This window comes from Saccostrea cucullata, unplaced genomic scaffold (assembly GCF_032062105.1).
Source record: "Saccostrea cucullata isolate Sc308-1 unplaced genomic scaffold, CSIRO_AGI_Scuc_v1 ctg3360, whole genome shotgun sequence".
In the NCBI taxonomy this organism is placed as follows: Eukaryota; Metazoa; Mollusca; class Bivalvia; order Ostreida; family Ostreidae; genus Saccostrea; species Saccostrea cuccullata.
The window spans coordinates 31,860-53,102 of NW_026926468.1; the positions used below are offsets into that span (position 1 = coordinate 31,860).

The following is a 21,243-nucleotide window of genomic DNA, read 5'->3' on the forward strand; positions in this document are numbered from 1 at the left end:
CAAACAGTGAAAAATGGGACTAGAGTATATACTTTTATTTCATCGATAAAATTAATTCTAAATTGAGTAGATTGTACATTATCTATACTTTTGCTTTAATGTAGTATTTTACTAAAAAATTTCTTCTTATAAAACAAATTTGAAGTTAGAAAACTGTTTAAGTGAGGATGTACACCTTCAGTAAATATTATCGGACTCATGGCTAATAATTAGGCATGTCATAATTCTTTCATTTTCAAAGTGAAAGAATTAGGCGAAAGGGTTAATTAGGTGATAATTTTTTGTCTTGATCCCGATCATCGCGCCTTATTCTGAAAAAAAGTCTGATTGTTCTAAAATTTGAAAATCCGGATGTTACATTTTTAATGACATTTTTGTCTTATGAAAAACCAAATATTAGGCGAATTTAGTTTGGATCACTTCGAATTCCAGGAGTTTGCCAGTTGATGTTACCTAAAACATTAATTGGAACTATCAGAATAATGAACCGAGTCCAGACACCCTCCTTCCAAAAACAATGAATAATAACAAATAAAAAAGATTAAAAACTTTCCCAAAAGCAGAAAGATTTCTAACAATTATGTGTAAGATTTTATTTTCATCAATAAACACGGGATGACTGCACTAAAAGACATGCAAAATTTGCAACAATATAAACTTTCGAAACAAACATTTTCTTTTAAGTGCAGAAATGGACATCTAGTCTACAATTTTACGTAATCACAATAATTCAAAGTACTGTTTTCTCAGGCGGGATGATATGAAATGATAATGTGTACTGACTATCATCAAGTAAGTTCATAGAGAAGTTAACTCCCTTTGTAAATGCACATCCTTTATTTAGTTCCAGTGACAGCAACATGATGACGTGGCATGATGTGATGTGATGTGATTTACTGTAAATACATAGAAAACATGTATAAATATTTGATATTACACATAAAACACATACTCAGCGATTGTCAAATTAACATCACTCTGATTATAAATAAATGCTATATGCTCTTTGTAAACAACACTGTTACAAAGAACATTTTAAATAAAATTTTAAATATTGCACATGTACCCTAGTAAATTAGTACATATGAAATTTATATTACTGTCAAATCACACAATTTCAAAAGATTACTAGAAAATGCTCAACAAAATATATGATTATTACTGAGTGCACATGCGCCAAATAATTTCATACCAAAAGTCACAGAAGTCTTTAATTTTCAATATCAAATTACAAATATCAACCTATTATGGCAAAAATTCCCTTCACATAGTCATCCAATCAAAATCGTTCATATGAACTTTCCAACATATCCGTAAAAATTACACCTTAACAGGTAAACAGTGAACACCTTGTAAACATACAATTTATAACAATTTTGCACGTCAAAATTTCTTCTGCAACAATATACAAAAAGATTTCATGCTTAACTTACCAACTTAGAAGTTTTCTCTCATGGAAAAGTTGAAGACAAACATGATAATCAGCACAGTGACTAGTAAACACTGGTAAACAATTTCTACTGTTGTAAAAATCTCGTGCTCCCGCGAAAATTATAATATTGGAACCAAATCCGGAAAAGTCTAACACTCAAACCAAATCCGGAAAAAAATGTTTCGTACAATGTTAAATTTGCTGTTACAAATGAAAACGCCCATTTTTACGGACTTTATACATACTAAGCGCATGTTAATCTATTGCTCTCATTTTAACAATAATTGTATATTTGAATTAGAAATGTTGTGGTAGAAGAAGATTTATAGACAAACATGCGCTCGCGGTTTAAAAGAGAAGAAAAATGTTTCTTCTTAAACTAACTCTCTCTCTCTCTCTCTCTCTCTCTCTCTCTCTCTCTCTCTCTCTCTCTCTCTCTCTCTCTCTCTCTCTCTCTGTGTGTGTGTGTTGTAAAAAGTGATAATTTTCCTCAGGTAACATTGTGAATACTAAATACACGTGACTTAGCATGTTCGTGCGAACTAGATGCTAAAAGCAGAGCTTATTATTATCATTTTTATTATTTTGAGAGAGAGAGAAATATGGCAGGAGAAAACACGTGGGAATAAATAGTTTATATACAAACTTATAAGATATGTATTAGCGTGTGTACAAGAATGTATAATAATACAAAAGTATTATAATAATAACACAAAAGTATTATAATACTTGCATTATACTACAAATTTCATCGTGTATACCGGCTTTGATCGAATGAGTTATATTGTCAGGCCTCGATTTAAGATATTCTTTACCTACATTGACGGGGTTCATGTTGTTAATTACGTTTTAAACCTTTGTAAATACTGAATATATTATGTACTTGTCCGATCGAAATAAATGGAAAAAAGTTATCTCTTTTTATTTATACATGAAAGATAAAAAACAGGATTCATTATCAAAGTCCATATAACGATACAAAATCGAAGGAGAGCAAACACGGAACTCCTAATTGTTATTCATCGAGTCTAATTTTAGATCCATCCTTACGATGTCGGCTCAGCTTCTCATTCATACAAACTGTTCAATCAAGGGCAGATATATGTTAGTGTAAATTCTCTTTATTTGGAAAACATTACGAAAAAAAAAACAGAGAATAAGTTATAATTATTTCATTCCAAAATTATTTTTATGATTTAAATTTCATGCCATATGGACAGACTTCTGTAGCAGATATACATGTACATGTACAAAAGTGAAATTAAATAAAAAAATAAAAGCTACAGAACCAATTGAAAAAGACCCTAAATTCAACGTTAAGTGCAGTCATCCTTTACATGACAGAAAATAAGCAATATTACTAATAAATTTTGTACAAAGTGAAAGAAGTAAACTTTTCTTTTGATGAAATGTTCACATGCAATAAACAATCGATCTGTTCTCGTTACTCATACAATTTGCTTCAACATCTTTTTTGTTCCTGCAAAATAAATATGGTTTTTAAGATATCGGCAAAGAGAGAAAAAAAAAACGTTTAAGAAACAAATGCACCATTTAATATGTTGCAAAGAATCAAAGGCCGCATACCTTTGAAATAGAAGCAAACGGCACCGACTCCAGTAAAGATTAATACTGATAAGGTGATGTACACAATGAATTTGGCATCTCCCGTTCCATTGTTACATTAAATAAAAGTTTGTTTTATTATTAATCTTTAACAGAAATAAAGAATTTCAAAACAACATAGTAATTTTCTCAGAACATACCTGTCATTTTCAGTCACAGTTTTCTTTTTCTCAATTGAATGATTATAATTATCAGTGGTAGTTGTAATTTCAATGTCGTCAAAGTCATATGCATTTACATCCCGTTTTAGTCGGTGTTGCCAATCCGATGAGTTTCCAGGATTTCTTTTAGTGACAAGAGCGATAACATGTCGAGTAATGAATGTTATTTTTTGAAGACCAATTGATTTAATTGATTCAAAACAAGTGGTATCTACAAATAACGAAACATCTTATTATCTAATTATTTAGAGTTTAGTTTAGCACACGTGTCCGTGGTATCTGTCTTTCGCCTTTAAGGATACACCAAAGGCTTTTTTCAAGATTTTTGTCAATTTTGAGATTTTTGGCTAAGAAAACAATGCTAATCACTGCTTTATAATGGATGGAAAATTCTTGCTGATTATTAAATGGTTTTCTAATTATTTAACAATAATCAAACATAAACACTAACACATGTGAATGTGCCGTTATTGAAGCTTCTGATTTGGTCTGTAACTGCCTGCTTCTGAAAGGAGCAATAAATCACTGTGACCACTTGGGGAATTCTTCACTAGCCACACAGAGGCTATCAGTAATTAAACTACAGGGACTCTAGATTTAGGGAAGGAGATCTAACAGGTCACTAATGACCATGAAATAGGAGGTGGAGCTTAGCTCTTGCCATTTTGCCGGGAAATCTTTCTGATTCAGAATTGAACCTATTTTACTTCATTAAAAGCACCTAAATATCCCATTCTTGTGAATATGCATAGGAAATATGGATAAAGGTATCCAAAGCTGAATCTCCGAGGTGTCATATATTTCCAGCTTTGGCAGACTTTGTTGTGTAATGGGTTTTTGCCCTCTACTGTAAAGTAAGATCAGACAGTTGGTGGTATTATTTGAAAGGATTCAGCTCCCTTATTATTATTGACCAATTTCTCTGAAAACTGGCCAGAATGTGTCTCAAATGTGTTTTCACAAAACCGTATCTCAGATTTTTGATATCTTGCTCAGTTCTCGAATTATTTGGGGAAATGTAGAATTAGGCTAATAAATTGGTAACATTGAAAGACAAATGGATGTAACTTTTGAATAAGAAGATTTATCAAAAATCTGAGATACGGTTTTGAAGTTCAATCTTTAGTCTACATTGAGGCAAAATTTTGACTTTGAGAGGTTACAAAAAAGTTGATTTATAAAATATAAATGCACTAATATTTACATTAAAATATTAATAAATTTTTAGTAAGATAAAATTGAAAATTTAAATTAAGATCATTAAATAGTGAATTTAACAAGCTTTCAAATGATATATACTTTTAATATGTTATCTTTGTTAATGAAAGAATTACAAGCAAATTAAATTTTGCCCTTTGGAAACCTTTGGTGTATCCTTAAATCTAAATGTCACCATACCTTTTTTATATATATACTGCAGTAATAAATTATCTAGGAATACTCTGCAAGCATTCAATTCTCTTTCAATTATTTTGATATCCTCATTAAAAATTTGTGCCCGTCATTTGTTTCAAATTCATATTTTTTCTTTTTAATCATGCATTTAGATTCACCTGACCGAACAAAGGATCGACAAATACTAGTCATGTATTTCTATGTCTGCAGAATAAACGTATTCCCCATTTATTTTTCATTTAAAATGATAGCAAACGATAGGGTTTGAAGACATAACAAACCAGTGCTCGATTTCGTACAGAATGATGCACTTTAGATATATTTCATGGTTCAATGTATTTGACATCACATCATGTTTTGATGAAGAATTTAAGAAAAAAAAGAATTCGTACCCATGTCATTACAAAGATGTAAAGGCTTTTTGATCGTTTTCATTGAAAAAGGCATTAGTGAGTTTACTCTGCATTGTGTACATGTATGTGTTTTAGATAAAGGGAGAGATGCAAGCAAACTTTTCACCGAGACTTAGCTAAAGATGCTTTTTGTGACTATTTGTTCTATAAGTACAGGTATTTTTTTTTAAAATTAGGTTAAAATCATTGATAGGTATTCTTTGTTTTATAGATTAAAAAATAATAAAACTTTAATGGTATAAAAACGACTTACATGTTATCGATTCATTAGAATAATAATGGAATGGGCACTCTGAACATCGGATATTATAATCTTCCACAACACGACCTACTCCTTCGTTGAACTGAGCACAACACTTTCCTACAAAATAAATATCAAATAATACAGCATCGTTCATTTTCCATGTGAAAATTCCGGATCCTTTCTAAAAATATTTTAGATATGTCATTGGTCTTCCATACGCTAGAAAGAGACTCTTTATGGAAATTGAGAAAATTATTTGATATCATTGTTGTAATGTTGTGAGAGAGAGGTAAAAGAACACGTCTGTCTAGTTTACTAACTATTTATTAAGTGATGATCAGATTGAACATATTCCCATGCATATGATAATGATTGACAACAGATGATATTAGGGAGAGGAACTTTATCGTGAGAACTGATAACGGCAGAGAGCAGTGCTTGATTGAAAATAAACATTCTGATGCTGGCTTGATAATTATTAATTACAGATTGACAGATTTAATTAAGAGTATAAACATTACAAAGGTATCAATATAACTTTATTTATTTGAGATCATTGCGAATCATATTCAAAGAAAATGAGGTTCAACTGATGATATTCTTCAGATGTTAATGTTTAAATTTTCATAAAAAAAAAAAATAGAAAATGGAGCAAGGAGTTAAGGAAAAAACAAACAGAAATTACATACCGATTTAAATTTGCATACCTGAGATTAAATCCCGCGGAGCACAAACTTCAGTGAGTTTGTTTCCATACCGCAAGCAGTGATACACTAACGGATCCTTGGAACAGGAATCGTGGATATCTTCACACTTTTTTTCCTCTGACTTTCTTCTCATACTCTCTGTGTCGAAAGGACAATCAGTCACTATTTCAACAGTCTTTACTGTTTCTTTGCATACATCTTCCTGGTTGTAAAGGCATAAATGAACTTTTTTAGAAAAGAAATTGCAACAAAAATTAATTGCGAATATAAATACATGGACAGTAATTACATATATGTATTTCTAAAGGAAATAAGTGTCTGTGGTTCTTACATGCTTTAGAAATCATGATTTAGACAATATACTAAGATTTTAACAATACATATAGTGAAGACATATATAAGATTTTCAAATCTAATATTTTCAGTGCATTGGTGAAATTTAAACCTAAGCATGTACATGTACACAAAGTGAATTAAAAAATTATTATTGCTAATGTTTTGTTTTTAGTGATTAGAATTCTCACTCTTGGTGCATATGGTCACATATATCTGTAATAAATATTTTATCAGACCAATAAATCTATATGTTTAAATAATTTATGTGCCTTTATTTATATTTTATAGAATTTTTCTATGATGAATATAATACAATTTACTAATAATGCAAAATTAAAAAAATATTATTTTGCAATTTTGTTGAAGGTTTATGACAATTTGAGTGGACTATCTACATAATTGTCAGATTCCTATCCTCTTTTTTTTTCAAATCGCGTCCTAGAAACCACTGATGTCGATGAAGACCACTTTCTTATGTAAAGAGTAGTCTTTAATTTGTTCTGGTATGTCATAAAAACTCTCTCTATCTCTCCTCCCTAAAATGAAGGTAACCTTTATCTTATTAGTTTTCCATATACATGTGTACATATATATATACATGTACATACATGTATATGCAAATATGTTTTGCGTTCATTTCAGGATAAATGTATAAAAACGGCCAGATGTGGGATACGTTACTGCTTTCTACGCATCTGACGTGAAAAACGTCTAAAGGGTAAACAAACATTCATAACTTCGTTAAAACTACAACTATCAGAACATTTCTTGAACCGAGAAGATAGAAAATAGAGGAAATAATTACAATACATTTGTGCAAAGAAAACTGTTGAATGGTCTGAACCAGTTTTTTGCTAGCTCAAGTTTAACTTCGCGCACTATTTGAGGGATTTTGCGACACGGTGGTACTTATGCGTGTTGTTCTGGGGGGTACATCATAATATAACAATTTAAGAAATCAATGTATTTAGAAAAATTACTTGTTCTAACAGCTGATATTTAAGGAAAGGATTGCACGGGTCCGTGAAAAAATTCTGCCCAATGAATTTTTCTCATTTTTACATATAACGTTCCTAATGTCAATGATACCATTATATCAAAGCATCAAGCATGGTCATCAGGCTTATAAGGAAGTTATGGTTGCCATGGTAACCACCATTTTTTAATCTTTTGATATTTATGAAGTGAGTGTTTTATAATGCCATACACGCAACAAAATTGAAGCAAATTCAATATTTTCCTGCAGATATTTGAGAACATGCTTTATACTTATTGAAAAAGAAAAATTGTTTCGGAAACTATTGATAATTGTAATAATGCCATTGTTTTTTTGGGAAGTATTGATTGTAAATTTGCAGCAATATTTTCACCTAAATAGCAGGTTTTAACGTCTAGACAAAAAATTACCCAATGAATTTTCCCAAAACTAATATATGCTGTACTAGTCATTATAAGTGACTTATGGTTAAAATATGAAGTAAGGTAATCAGATTAATTTTGAAGCTACATGCATTTCAGTACCCCCCCCCCCTTCCTAGAATATTAAAAGATTTCACAGATTTTCATATGATGGTTTGTTCTTGGACCTTAAATATGTATAATCTGTTTAAAAGACAATAAAGGCCATATGTATAGATAAGTAAATACTTTTTTCTCTGAAAATCTGGCAGCTGATGCTCATTTTATATGTGAAACACAATGATTTACTTGTTACCGACAGTGGTCACGAAAATAACTATTTTTTCAAACACAGTTTTTCATCTCCAAAACATTCATTTTGTTACTATATCAAAATAAGTAAATAAGTAAATATATTATAAACCAGTGCACAGTCCTCAAAGGCCTTATTCTTCATGCTTTGAAAACTCAGCGATGTTTCTTCTTAGTGACCTGGAATCGGGGGGGGGGGGGGGGGGGGTTTGGTTCAGAAATTTGAACACATTGAATGAAAAGATGTTATTTTACAATGTACTCGTAACTACATTAATTTTTTTTAAATAAATGTATTCATCCATAAATTATCTTATTTGCCAAATTATAGTAACTTTAAATATTCACATTTACAAATAGTTTTACTTCCGATTCTTTTCAAGTAAGTATACACTTCATTTTCTCCTGTACATGGATGAGCGCTATCTCCATTGTGACGTCATAATGACACAATTGACGTCAAAACTATAGATCTACAAAAATAATCATTGATTGAAATATTTTTCCATCGCTTTATGATATATATGCTGGAGTGAAACATCTATGTTCATGTCCATGTGATTAAAAAAAAAAATTTTCAAATGTATTCCTATAAGCATGATGAGCTCACATGTTTCTTTTATTTATTTATGTACATATCTTCCCTGGTATTCTTTCAGAAGAAGTGTGTTGTGTTTCAATACGACGCATAAACCATTTTACAACAATCGTTTACAATATATGTGTGACGATGATTGAATGTTTACACGGCGATGTCACTGCTGAAAATACTAAAGACCTTATAGGCCTCGCGAAAAGAAAATCTTCTGCGATATTTTTTAAAGATACATCTTCTAGGCATGATTGGTCTTCGCCGTAACACGTTTATCAAAATCGCCTTCGTTCATCAATATTTATACATGTTTCTAATAAATCACGCCGTCTGAATCTCTTATTGGAAATTATCTTTATATAGATGTAGATCCTATGATAAACAACAATTTTAAATAAAATTCTAATTTTTAAATGAAGAATAAACCTCAAGATATAAATCAAATTTATTTTTTATGAACATGGATTTCAATGTTCAGAGATATACAATATAGACAGACGTGTCAAATCGTAAACCATGCACGTAGATTAAAAATATGATCAACGCTCACCATCACTCTTAGTGCATCGTAACAATCTATAATGTCTTATACTTTCTCTACTTTAGAAAAATAAACCCTTTTTGTCATGAGCGCAAACATATGACGCTCCTTATTCCGGAAATAGTTACAGCAAAAATTCGTTTTTTATTCACCAAATGACTGATCACGTGACGCCGTGCAATCGCGTCCATAACCGATAACTTTCATTGATAAAACGCAAACAAAAAATTTAATTTTAAAAAATACTTAACTAAGCAAAATAGACAAAATGAAACTCATTCATGAATAGATAGAAAACCCAGCATGATCATTATCTATTTCGTTGCCGAGGCAACTGAAGTAATATTTTTCTAATCATTTTTATAACTACACATTACCTCCTTCTGGAATATTTATACATTGATATATACAAAGATTACAGGAAATTCGAAAAAGTGCCATGAAATCTTGATATTGATTTCTCTAGAAATGCTTAAAACCTTCGCCATGAAAGGGGTATCCCACATCTGACCGTCTTTTATACATGTAAATGAACAGTTGCCACGCAGACTTTGCAAGTTTTGATTAGAGTAGGACTAGTTGTATTATAGGCAAGTTGTTTTGGAATAGGACACATATTCTAAAGGTAAAGTGTCTTTCGGCGAACTGTCTTACCTTCTCGCGTATACATAACCTCAAAAGTACATAGCATCCTGTTTGACCTCAGGGTCCACGCAGCTTTTTTTTTTTAAATCAGTTGCAAGTGAAAAGTCAATAAACCAATGCTTAATGCCTATATCATCTCCATCTTTGCAAAAAATCCTAACACCACTCCCAGTTCCAATGCCTATATTTTTTCATACGTATGCATTTAAATCCTCTAAAAGTGTTATAACAACATAAATCAAACTGAACTGCTCTCCGGTTCGCCGTTACGTAATCAAACGTCACCATTTTTCTTGTGTTGTGTTAACCTCTTTCCCATTTACACCCCCTACTAATGTGTTCTGAACCTTTCATTTTTCTGTCTTCTGCAAATTATAAATCCCGATGAGTTCAGAGTAGCTCGGGCAGTGGCTCTGGCGAAAGTTAAGGAGTCTACAGCGAGATAGATAACATTATTCACGGAAATGTGGCTAGGAATCGAAGTGACTAGCACGTAGAGACATGGTAAACAGAAAAGTTATGTTGCATTTCAGTTTTCCCCACCCTATATTTTTCTGTATAAAAATGTATTTCAATCAATCTCTCTTGAATTCATTCAAAATTAAATAAGTATTCACTATGATACAATTTTCTGTAGTCATGAATTAAAATTTCTCTTTGGACAATTTTTTTTTGCATGGGAATTGGGACTTTATTTCTAGGCGTCAGATTAGCAATTGGGGCACCAACATGACTTTCACTGACAAATCAGCTGAATGAGAATTGCATTATGGGTTACTGGGAATACTACAGAATTTTACTCTCAAGAAAATGAAAATTAAATCTTATGGCGATTGAAAGGCACAAAAGACAATTTTTCTATATAATTCGTAAATGAAAAGCATTTTTATTCTATTATTTCCAGGCTCACAATGACAAAAAACTCATTTGTTAAATAAAGGGTGGAAGTCGAGGTTTCTCAAAGTCAAACTGCAAATTTATGCGATTTGCTTCTGTATTAATTCCTTTCTTGTACTATCGGTGAATACAATTGGCTTGTGGATTCCCTGGCCAAAACACGTGATCACGAGTATAGTTAGGAAAAAAATGTTTTGTCCATTTAAATTCATAAGAGATGCTGCTCGTGATTATTACCCTTAAAGCGCTGTTGTTCTGAACTTAACACAAACTACATTTTATTAAATATATTTTTTCTAGTTAACAATTACAAATAAAAAACGCCCGTGACATTTTCATAGTTTCTAATCTTTGTATTGATTTTATAAGAACATTTTTTTTATTTTGCGCTCCATTGACATGATCACAGATTGACCTGAAACACGTGTTTGAAGTAAGATATAAACACCTATTTGGTGTAAAGGTTGCTTCAACGATTAGTCAGTTGCTCGTTGTCAGATCCTCTATGCACATGAATAACAATAAATATGGCCAAATAAAGCAAACAAAGGTTTGTCAGTGTAGATGACATTACACATTTTTTAACCAGAGTATCGGTCGCTAGTGAGCTCTAATTTTCGCCGTAAAGTTTGATAAGATATATTGGTATCCCCCCCCCCCCTTGAGCCTACCTTTTCTGTTGAAAATCACGGAAGTCTTTCAGAAAGGTCTGGAAACACATTTGTGAGCCAATGAAAAGAAAATTTGTTCTTGTAAAAGTTTTTTTGGTTAAATCAAAGTTATAATGAAAACAACTAGTGCAAATTGTAACGGGAACCGTTACAGATGTTCCCCAAGCGCTCCCAAACTCCCTTTTGGTGCCATATTCCCTCTAAGCTTCATTAAATAAGACAAACTCTATGCATTTGAGAATTTAACAACTTTTACCCAGAAGTGCACCACGTTCATTCAAATTTTAGCATCGCACGCAAGCGCATGTTAATGCATGTTCGTAACGACCATATCATCTTGTCTATACAATTTTATTTTTGTCTATAATATATCCCAAAAATTATGGTTCAATAAGATATGATAAATAAAGATTTACTGACAATTTCAGTTTAGTGTGCCCATTAAGTTTTTCGAGACAAGCGCTTTGTCCGCGATTTTACAGGACAACCCTTGCATAATGGATATCAGCATTTCATTTATATATTTAAAAAGAAATGTTGATCTTCAAAACAAGAATGTTAGATTAAGTATGCGCAGTTGCATTGTCGGCGAAACTTAAAATCCAAAGCCATAATGAAAAAAAAAATACCTGTGTAAATCTCTTTTGATTTCCATAGTGCCTAGACTCGATGACGCAAAGTTGCATTCCTAGGACAAGGACAATTGTGAGGGTTTTCATTAAGGTCAAGAAACCTGACATCTTCGTTGTTGAAAGCTTTTTCTGGCGTTTATTGACCCGATGCTAGAAAGGTTGGCCTTGTAATCTTTAGTAAAAATATCAATTTAATAAAGAATAAAATAAAGAATCGATCGTTTGATTAAACTTTTTTGATCCTTATTATGTCTTTTCATGCAAATATTATTATTTTTTCTTTTTAAGGAAAAGGAATTTTTAAAAAAACATTTTCTTTTGTATGAGCAAAAAGCAGTACACAGTGGATATTAAAATTAAGACATATGAAAATGAAGTTGAATAAAGCTGTTTGTAACTCACCCATCGAGCAAATAATCTGTTATGTTTGAAAACCACACACTATTCAAACAGCATACCTAAATTCCATGCTTACACACAATCGCAGAACGATAGCTATTAAGAAATGTTGCAATGTTTACTTAATGTTTGAAAAGATATATAGAATTAAATGAATAATTGAGAGAACTAATTGATTATCATTAATTATTTTATTTATATTATTATTATTATTTAGCATACCCGGTAGTCTACTTATTTGCCAGTTTACGTGTTTACTCAAATCTGACCACACATTGTAGGAGGAATTATTCAAGGTAAATCACAGTATGGAAATCAGAAAAATCGATGAAAAGCAATATGAAGTCTACTTTTATGCCACATGAAATACTGAAATCTGACCAAAAACGGTACTTGGGGCATTGTTTTGAAAGAATATCGAAGAAATTATATTTTTATTACCTTAGAAACCTAAAGCAAATTATAACAAGAATTATGTTTTAGTAGAATCTACTTGTGTAAAAAGTTAGTTCACGGAAACTTTAATGTTTATTAACCATGGCAGAACAATTTATTGAAATCAAAATCTGATACACAAAAATATGTTTTTGAATATAGCTTTTTTGTGTGCCAAATTATATTGAAATCAGACCAAATCTGTAGAAGTATAGTATTTTGAAGGAATTTAACGGAAATTTCTATTTTAAGCAACAATAGCTACACCATTTATGGAATCAAACACCGATATGTAGCATAATGCATCTCAATGTGATCTTTTTGTGTGAAAAATTATATTGAAATTGGACTTAAACTGTATTGAAATTGGACTTAAACATTAGGAGGAGGAACGTTTTGAATATTGCTATTGAATGAACAGGTGGACAGACACACGGACAACGAAGGGCTTTACATAGAGCTTTTAAGGACGTTCGATTCTGCGCTTTTGAGCGGATTTTGGTCCTGTCCTCTATTTATAAAATTCTGCATCATTTTTAGGTTCTAACATTAAATCTGAATTCTATAATGCAAATTGAACTATATTCAATGAAAAAATCGTAATTAAGTTCCATTCAAGTAGAATTAAGCCACGAACTTTTTTTTGTGGCAGAAGGTTTTATAGAAGAAAATGATCAATTTTTCCCTTTTGAATTTTAACGGTACTGTTTATTTTAGATTCAGTAAAACGTGTTATGCTGGTTCTGAAATATCTAGTAAATCATTTCTTAGGAATTCTTTCAACGAAATGTGATAAATATAGTAAATATATTCTGAAAATCCAGGAAAAAATTGAGGCAATTTTAACACAAAATTGGTACTTTTTTAGTAATATCTGAAAATTTACATCATATACCCCAACTTTTGATGTTCTTTTCTAAATATCTAAGAAAATAAGCAAATAACTTTGACCTATTTGCTTAATTTCAGAAAAAGTTTAAGACTTTAAAATAATTTTCTTGCTTATTAAATTTTCAATGCCAGAAAAATCACATTTTATTAGTGCAAAAAGGTCAATAATTGAATATGCGAAGCAATTTGAAACATTTTCTAAGTCACAATTTTAAAGTGTCTTATTTTAATTAGACTTAGGGTTCATTTTGTTTCATGCTTTAATAGGATAAAAATATTGGAGGGAAAACGTCGAAGATGTGATTTTTAATTAAGAAACAAATTTCAGTGCAAAAAGGTCATATTAAATGTACTGTAGCGCCAAAAGAAGCAATTTGACCCCCATTTTTTCATTTGAATTTTAATTAAGCTATGTATGTACAATTTAAAAATATACTTGGCAAAAAATGTTTAAGACTTGAAATATCAGGATCGAACGTCGTTAAAAAAACTTGTATTTCCGTAGATTTCACTTCCTCAAATGAATGTTGAAAACAAAAGACCTGAAAAAGTGACTTTAAAGAAACAAAGAACAAGGAACAGTTTCAGATCAAATTAAGCCTAGTGTTTTTCTCAAATATGAAAGTTATATAAGAATTTAAAATTAATTCTTTCTGGGTCGTGAAAATTCCATGCAGTACGAATACACAAATTGTTTTTCTTATATGGCCTCCTAAATCATGATTGTGACCTCATTAACTTGTGCATTTTCCCATGTTTTCTTAAAAACAGTGAAATTTTCTGGGGGATGCTCACTCCTCCATGGCACCTGATCCCACCTTTGATGTTTCGGAGGTCCGTGTTTGCTCTGCTCTTATTTTGTATATTGTTTAATGGACGTTGAGATTGAAAACTGTTCGTTATTTCCATATCCTTCTTTCAGAAAACATACTCTGCAAACGTCGCCAAAAAAGATTTTGTGATTTTCAAGGCAGTTTACATAATATATCCAAAAATAGAAGTTGGCAGACACTATTTTGTAAAGGAAAATAAGCGCAGAAATGAGTCATTTTGAGTCTTTTCTGTATTAAATTTAGAAATGTACCAACTTATTGACGTAATGTTTCCTGAATGGTCCTCCTTCATGTCATATTCTTTCATGATTTATCATATTCATCTACTCAACTCTGGTAAAAGCCAATGCCACAACTTATTAAATACATTAAATTTTCGGGCACACTTAAGTCCAAACGGTATACCTTCTTCTTTGAAACAATTCAAAGAATACATTAGATCAAAATTTGTTTGGTTTGCAAAAATTATGATTATGTGCGTTCATCATGATGACTAAATTCTATTATGAAGATCATGAAGATCATGCTCCTTACAAGTTATTTTCCTACAAAGGGACTAAGCTCCAGCTTTTATGACTCTTTTGTTAAAAACAGGCATACAACGCATAATACCATGTGAAGATGAAAAATATGAGTAATTTTTGTAAATGATGTATAGAATTAAAATATCAAATGAATACAAAAAAGGCGGATGAAAAAGAAAGACTCAAATAAAGCGTATAAATTTAAGCAACAACAGAAGTTATGATTTCTATAATGTTCACTTAACAATGTAAAGGTTCAAATTTGAAGTCCTCCACCGACAAGCGGAGGTGTCTATTTTTGAGTTTAAAATTCTCGAAGGGATTTTAACAGCAAATAAATTAACCAAATGCTATAAAAAGCAAAAACATATAAGATCATTGTATTTAGTTAATGTTAAATGTTTAATCATTTCTGATTATCAAGCTTCTTTAAGGATATCCGATCCTCAGCCAGGAAGGATTACTCTTTAATTCATAATTTAATTCAAAAAGTCTTAAATAAAGCTTGAAATTGAAATTTTTTCATGCAACAATTTTCATTTTATGCCTCTACGTATGATTCAATGTTCTTTAAAGTTTTAACAAACAGTATTTAAAAAGTTGACATTTGTACCTCATAAAAAAAATCATATTTAAAAAAAATCAAAGTTCTTTAAATTTAACCTGAGTTACCAATGTTTATGAGCATGATTTGAAATTAAAAGTGATTTACGGTGTTTTCTTTGAGAGGAAACACTTCATATACTATGCATTATGAAACGATGGAAGTAAGAAAGTAAAGTGCCGATTAAGTGTAAAAACCATGCAGTTTTCTTTAAAAACTGGATACCTAAGGTTTTTTTTTCCTAAAATGTATTCCTTAATCAATGATAAATAAGAAAATATGCAGTAGGTAGTTCCAATTGCATTTCCTGAAAAATTAATTTAGATTTACTAATTTTCCCTATATTATATGATTATATTTAAAGATGAAGTTTAAAGAAACACCGCGGGTAAATACATTTTACTTTGAGAAATTAGAGACATTTTTGTGAGCATTTTCAATAACTCGTTCCCTGATTTTCATAAACTGAGGATCGGATGACCTTAAAAAAAGTAATCGATACTTACAGCCTTTATATCTAATAAAGTACGAAAAGTACTACTAGTTCCCTGGGATGCGTATTCAGAAAATCCCCCTGTCCTCTAATATGGTCCTCCAATTGCAGATTACAAAGGTCTTTGCAACACTAAAACGACGCTTTAAATTTCACCTATAAATATAGAAAAAAAATCTTTTTTGCGAATTCACAAACAAGAAGAGAAAAATGGGTTAGGGAAGGTACTTTAAGCTATTTCTTTTTCAATTCATAAATATTTACATTTCTACATAATGTTACTCGTATGTCATTTTCAACATGGTGTATTCAATCCTGTGTAAAAACAAATTTGCCACATTTCAATAGATTTATTAAGTCTTGAACGTTCGATGTGATTTCACAATCAGGTCGTAAAAGGCCGAAGTGCATTACATTCAACAAAGCTAGGTGGTGTTTAAGAAAACATCAATGATATGAAGAGACATGTACTTTTTCTATTTTTAAAGGGAACCGACTGGGGTTTCCATTGTGCAATATTTTGCACATCATAGTAAAATGAAACTTACTTACAGATTTAAAGCAATTCTTTTCACAAAATAAATACAAATTAACAATATTAAGAAACTACAGGTTGAAAATTTAATAACAATTTTAAATAAGTAACGTTCAAAAACGATTTTTAACTCATATTTACTTGAAAAATACGTTAATGGTAATCTAACAACCAATCTATATGATAAAAATGATTACTTTAACTTTTCTTTCGTCAACTTCCCTTACTTATGCAGCAGTATACCTTCATCACCTGCATACGGAGTGTATACATGTATATGTCAGTTGATTCGATACACAAGACCATGCATATATATGCTCTACGTATGAACAATTTCTAAAACGAGGTAAATTATTGACATTAGCAAGTTGATGAAACAAGAATATCAGCAGTATCGTTTAAAGTCATCATTTTGTAAGTTCTATGGTCGATACAATGACCTTCTCAGCAAATACAATTTATCATTGAGTCAAATGCTGACTGACGTTTTTCATACTTATTGTTGGTTCATTATTATTTATACACTGAATTGACGACGGATTTTTTCCGTTATATTTTTACCCGATAATGATAAGGAGCACACGGCGGATGTGACCGGTCAGCAAGGAATGCTCCTCAGATGTTTAGGAGGCCCGTGTTTGCTCTGCTCCTATTTTGTATTGTTTAGTGGACTTCGATATAGAATACTATTCGCCATCTCCATATACTTCTTTACCTCATATTTCATTATAATTGTAAACCCTACAGTGTAGGCATGTGTCATTTTAGAATCAACATGGAACAAGTAAACATATATAAGTTGTACGACCCTTGATTTTCGAAAACTAAAATATGCTGAAATTTGTTTTCATCCGTAAGCCTTTAAATTTATTGAATGTAACACAAAATGTATTATCTGTACTTAAGAAATCGACTGTCTGTGGTATTATGTGTATGAAAACAACAATAGAAACGTTTTTTAATTCATTAACATATGTAACTTACATTGACTTCAGTATATATGCCAAGTTTTGAAAAAAAAATCTACCGTTCAAGTACAGTGTATATTTAGTGAACCGTCTCAAAATAGTTACATGTACTGTTGGATTATACAGGAAAGTGCCATTTATCGCACTTTAAAGCAAATGAGTTATATTTCACTTTACATTTTTTTTTTTTTTTTTTTTTTTTTTTTTATTTATTTTCAATTCTTCATACAAACAAACAGTGATATATATATAACAGACAAATTACATTACAAACAATATGACAATATTACCTTCAGACAATTTTATGCAAAATTTTTAAAAAGTTTGTAGTCAAGTGATTTCAAATTTTTTAGAATGGAAGCATAGAAAAAAATTGAAGATTTAACGTGATTAAAGATGTTATAACTAGTTTCATCTAAGGAATTTATTCGACAGTACATCTTATATTTGTAAATCCTACAGGCAACATATGAGATGAGTGTGTTGAGTGATACAATTTTTCTATTGCGCTCAGAGCTAAATCCAATTATTACATGTTTCCATTTGATATCTATTTTCAGGTACAAACTTAATCTATTCCAAATTTCACCAACATTTTTACATTCAAAAATGAGATGTTTTGAAGTTTCATTCACGTGACATAATTTGCAATTACTACTCGTTTCTTTTTTCCATTTACTGAGATACAAGTTATTACAAAGAATATTGTTTAAAAGTTTATAGTTGAATTCTGTAAGTTGTTTATCGGGTATGTCATATAATTTACATTGATATATATTTTTCCATTCTGAAGGTTCGACACTGAATTCGTTGCTTAAAACTATTTGATAACATGGTTTACAAAATTTTCTGTGTACAAGATTGTCATAAAAAAAGTTACATCTTTGATCTATGATATTAACCTGTCCTGTGTAGAAAAGAAAATAATTTTTGTATCTTATGTTAACAAACTTACAATTTGAAAAATCATACTTTAGTAGCAAAGGTTTGAAAACAGAAGAAAGAATTTTAAATTCACACAACCAGTTTGACTTGTTTTTTATACAATTAGAAAAATCTAACAATGATTTAAAATTACCATCATCGTCAAATAAGTCTTTAACATGCAAAATCCCACTGGCTATCCAGTTTTTAAAAAATAATGTATTTCCCCCTATAAACAAAGTTACAATTGTTCCATATCGGCTGTCGAAGAACATTATCGGAAGACATTTTGTTCAAAAAACAGGGCTTACATTCATTAAAGCAACATAACATTTGTTGATAAAATTTAGGTAGTTTCTCTAATTTTTCCATATTTTCTACTTTTCTATCAGAAAAATCTAACACATAGAGAACTTCAAAATTTGATTTTTTACAATAACCATCAAAAATTTTGTACAAAATACCTTTGCTTTTTAACAATCTAGGTACCCAAGCTGCTTTTAAGGCTTTTAATTTACATTCAATATCAACGATTGAGAGTCCACCTTTTAAAATTCTACCTATTAGCGTGTTTCTTTTAATTCGTTCATTTTTATCCCAAATGAAGTTATAAATTAGACGTTGTATTTTTTTAATGTAAGCATTATCAGGAAGACTTAGTATTGAGGCAACGTATGTAAGTTTAGATATAGCAAGTGTCTTAACTATACATGATTTACCAAATAGCGTTAGTTTTCTTCTTTTCCAAGATTCAAAAAGTTTTTCAATATCGTGATAAATTTTCATCCAGTTTTTAGTGTAACATTCTTCCTTATCATGCCCTATGAATATTCCCAAACATCTTACTGCTTTATTCGTAATTTTTATACCGTAGAGTTCATCATATAAATTTCTTAGTTCCCCTAATAAAATGCATTCTGTCTTATGCATGTTTACTTTTGAACCCGCATGTTCACAGAATTCTTGTAATTTATCCAGAGTTCGCTTCATTGATATTTCGTCTTTTAAAGCTACAGTCAAATCGTCTGCATGTTGGATGTTTTTAATTTCATAATTATTAATTGTAATGCCTTTTATATCAGTATCACATTTTATTTTAATAGCCAAAATTTCTGCGACGAATAGGTACAAGAGAGCGGAAATAGGACAGTCTTGCCTAATTCCTTGCGTCATTTCGCTGGTTTTAGAAAGCCAGCCGTTGTTTTTCATTTTAAACATTGGATTTGTATATAAAATTTTTGCCCATTTTATAAAAATATTGCCAATATTAAATTTTTGTAAGACTTGGAAAAGAAAGTTCCATTCAACCGAGTCAAATGCTTTTTCAAAGTCTAAGAAAAGTAATATACCATCTGAATTTTCACTTTCACAGTATTCAAAAACGTCAAGTACTAATCTAGCATTTTCACCGATATATCTCCCTTTTATGTAAGCCGTTTGATTTTCGTTAATCAACTTATATAGTATATTTTGTAATCTCTTTGCAAAGACAAAGGCAATAATTTTATAATCTGTATTTGTTAAGCTTATCGGTCTATAGTTTTTTAAATTATCTTTTTCACCCTTTTTGTGGATCAGTGATATAATAGAAAGTTTCTGTGTGTAAGACAATTCACCTTTATCAAAAATATCATTAAGTGCTTTATAAAAGAAAGGCCCAAGTGTTTCCCAAAAACTTTGATAAAATTCACTAGGAAGGCCATCTAGTCCAGGTGATTTTTCTTTTTTCATGCTATCAACAGCTTCCTTGCACTCTTCATATGTTGGAAATTTTTCTAACAATATCTTTTCTTCACTTAATTTAGGGATATCGTCTATCTCAGATAAATATTTTTCTATTTTTTCGTTTGAAATTTCTTTACTAGTATATAGTTAGCTATAAAAAGAATACATTTCACCAACTTTACATTTTATTCAAGAAACAAAAAATTCTATCGTCTTGTTTTCAGAGAGGGCATCTCAAAATTCCAAAACCTAAAAATTTTCCCGTCTTTATGGAGTTCTACAAAATATGACGGAAACAAAGAATTCACATTAATAAATAATGAACGGGGGGGGGGGGGGTTAAAAGTCCTATGTATTGAATTTCAAATCAAATCAAAACGTCAGATATTTCGGACCAAATTTTTTGGGATTTCTCACATAATACAGATTTTAATAAATTGTCCTTTTACGTACCTCTTTTCTCATGTAGTCCTGCTCTCAATCATCCTTGAAAGAATTTTAACTACAATTTTCTATATAGTCATGAAAACAGATATTTCCATTTATGGTATTTGGACGTCTCTGAAACTTCTTTCAGTTTCGACTCTCTTTTGATTTTTATGCCAGATTCTATTAATAGGTCCTGGAAATTTGAAGGCGTTCAAGATGGGAAAATCTTTAATATGGTTACTGGGTCGGAAAATTAGAACAGTCTAGTACGGATGAACTCGGGTACGCCGATATTGAATGAATACCAAAGTTTACAAGCTTACAAGTATGCTATATATTAGAACATGCACAGAAAAGGGAATACCGGTATATGATAAGCAGCTGTTGATATTCAAAAAATACATATGGGATTGTTCGCATATTTAAACTTCATTTACTTGCTTATTTTCCCCCTTCAAATGCAATGTTCACCTATTTTTGT

At 30.7% G+C, this 21,243-nt stretch overlaps 2 protein-coding genes and 1 long non-coding RNA gene across 3 annotated transcripts in view; all 3 read right to left on the reverse strand.

Annotated features, from left to right (window-relative positions):
- Positions 1-21,243, reverse strand: part of LOC134271766 (toll-like receptor 6) — a 268,180-nt gene that overhangs the window by 31,859 nt on the left and 215,078 nt on the right. The window lies entirely within an intron of this gene.
- LOC134271757 (uncharacterized) lies at positions 731-20,873 on the reverse strand. Its single transcript, XM_062753966.1, has 7 exons — positions 20,787-20,873; positions 16,195-16,337; positions 12,000-12,174; positions 5,979-6,180; positions 5,281-5,388; positions 3,199-3,430; positions 731-896 (listed from the first exon to the last, which is right to left on the reverse strand). Exons 3-7 carry the CDS (start codon positions 12,108-12,110, stop codon positions 731-733), a joined length of 819 nt encoding a protein of 272 aa, XP_062609950.1. The 5' UTR covers positions 12,111-12,174; positions 16,195-16,337; positions 20,787-20,873.
- On the reverse strand, positions 1,168-3,113 carry LOC134271748 (uncharacterized). The gene is made up of 3 exons (XR_009993080.1): positions 3,020-3,113; positions 2,162-2,912; positions 1,168-1,802 (listed from the first exon to the last, which is right to left on the reverse strand). It is a non-coding gene; the product is annotated as an uncharacterized LOC134271748 (long non-coding RNA).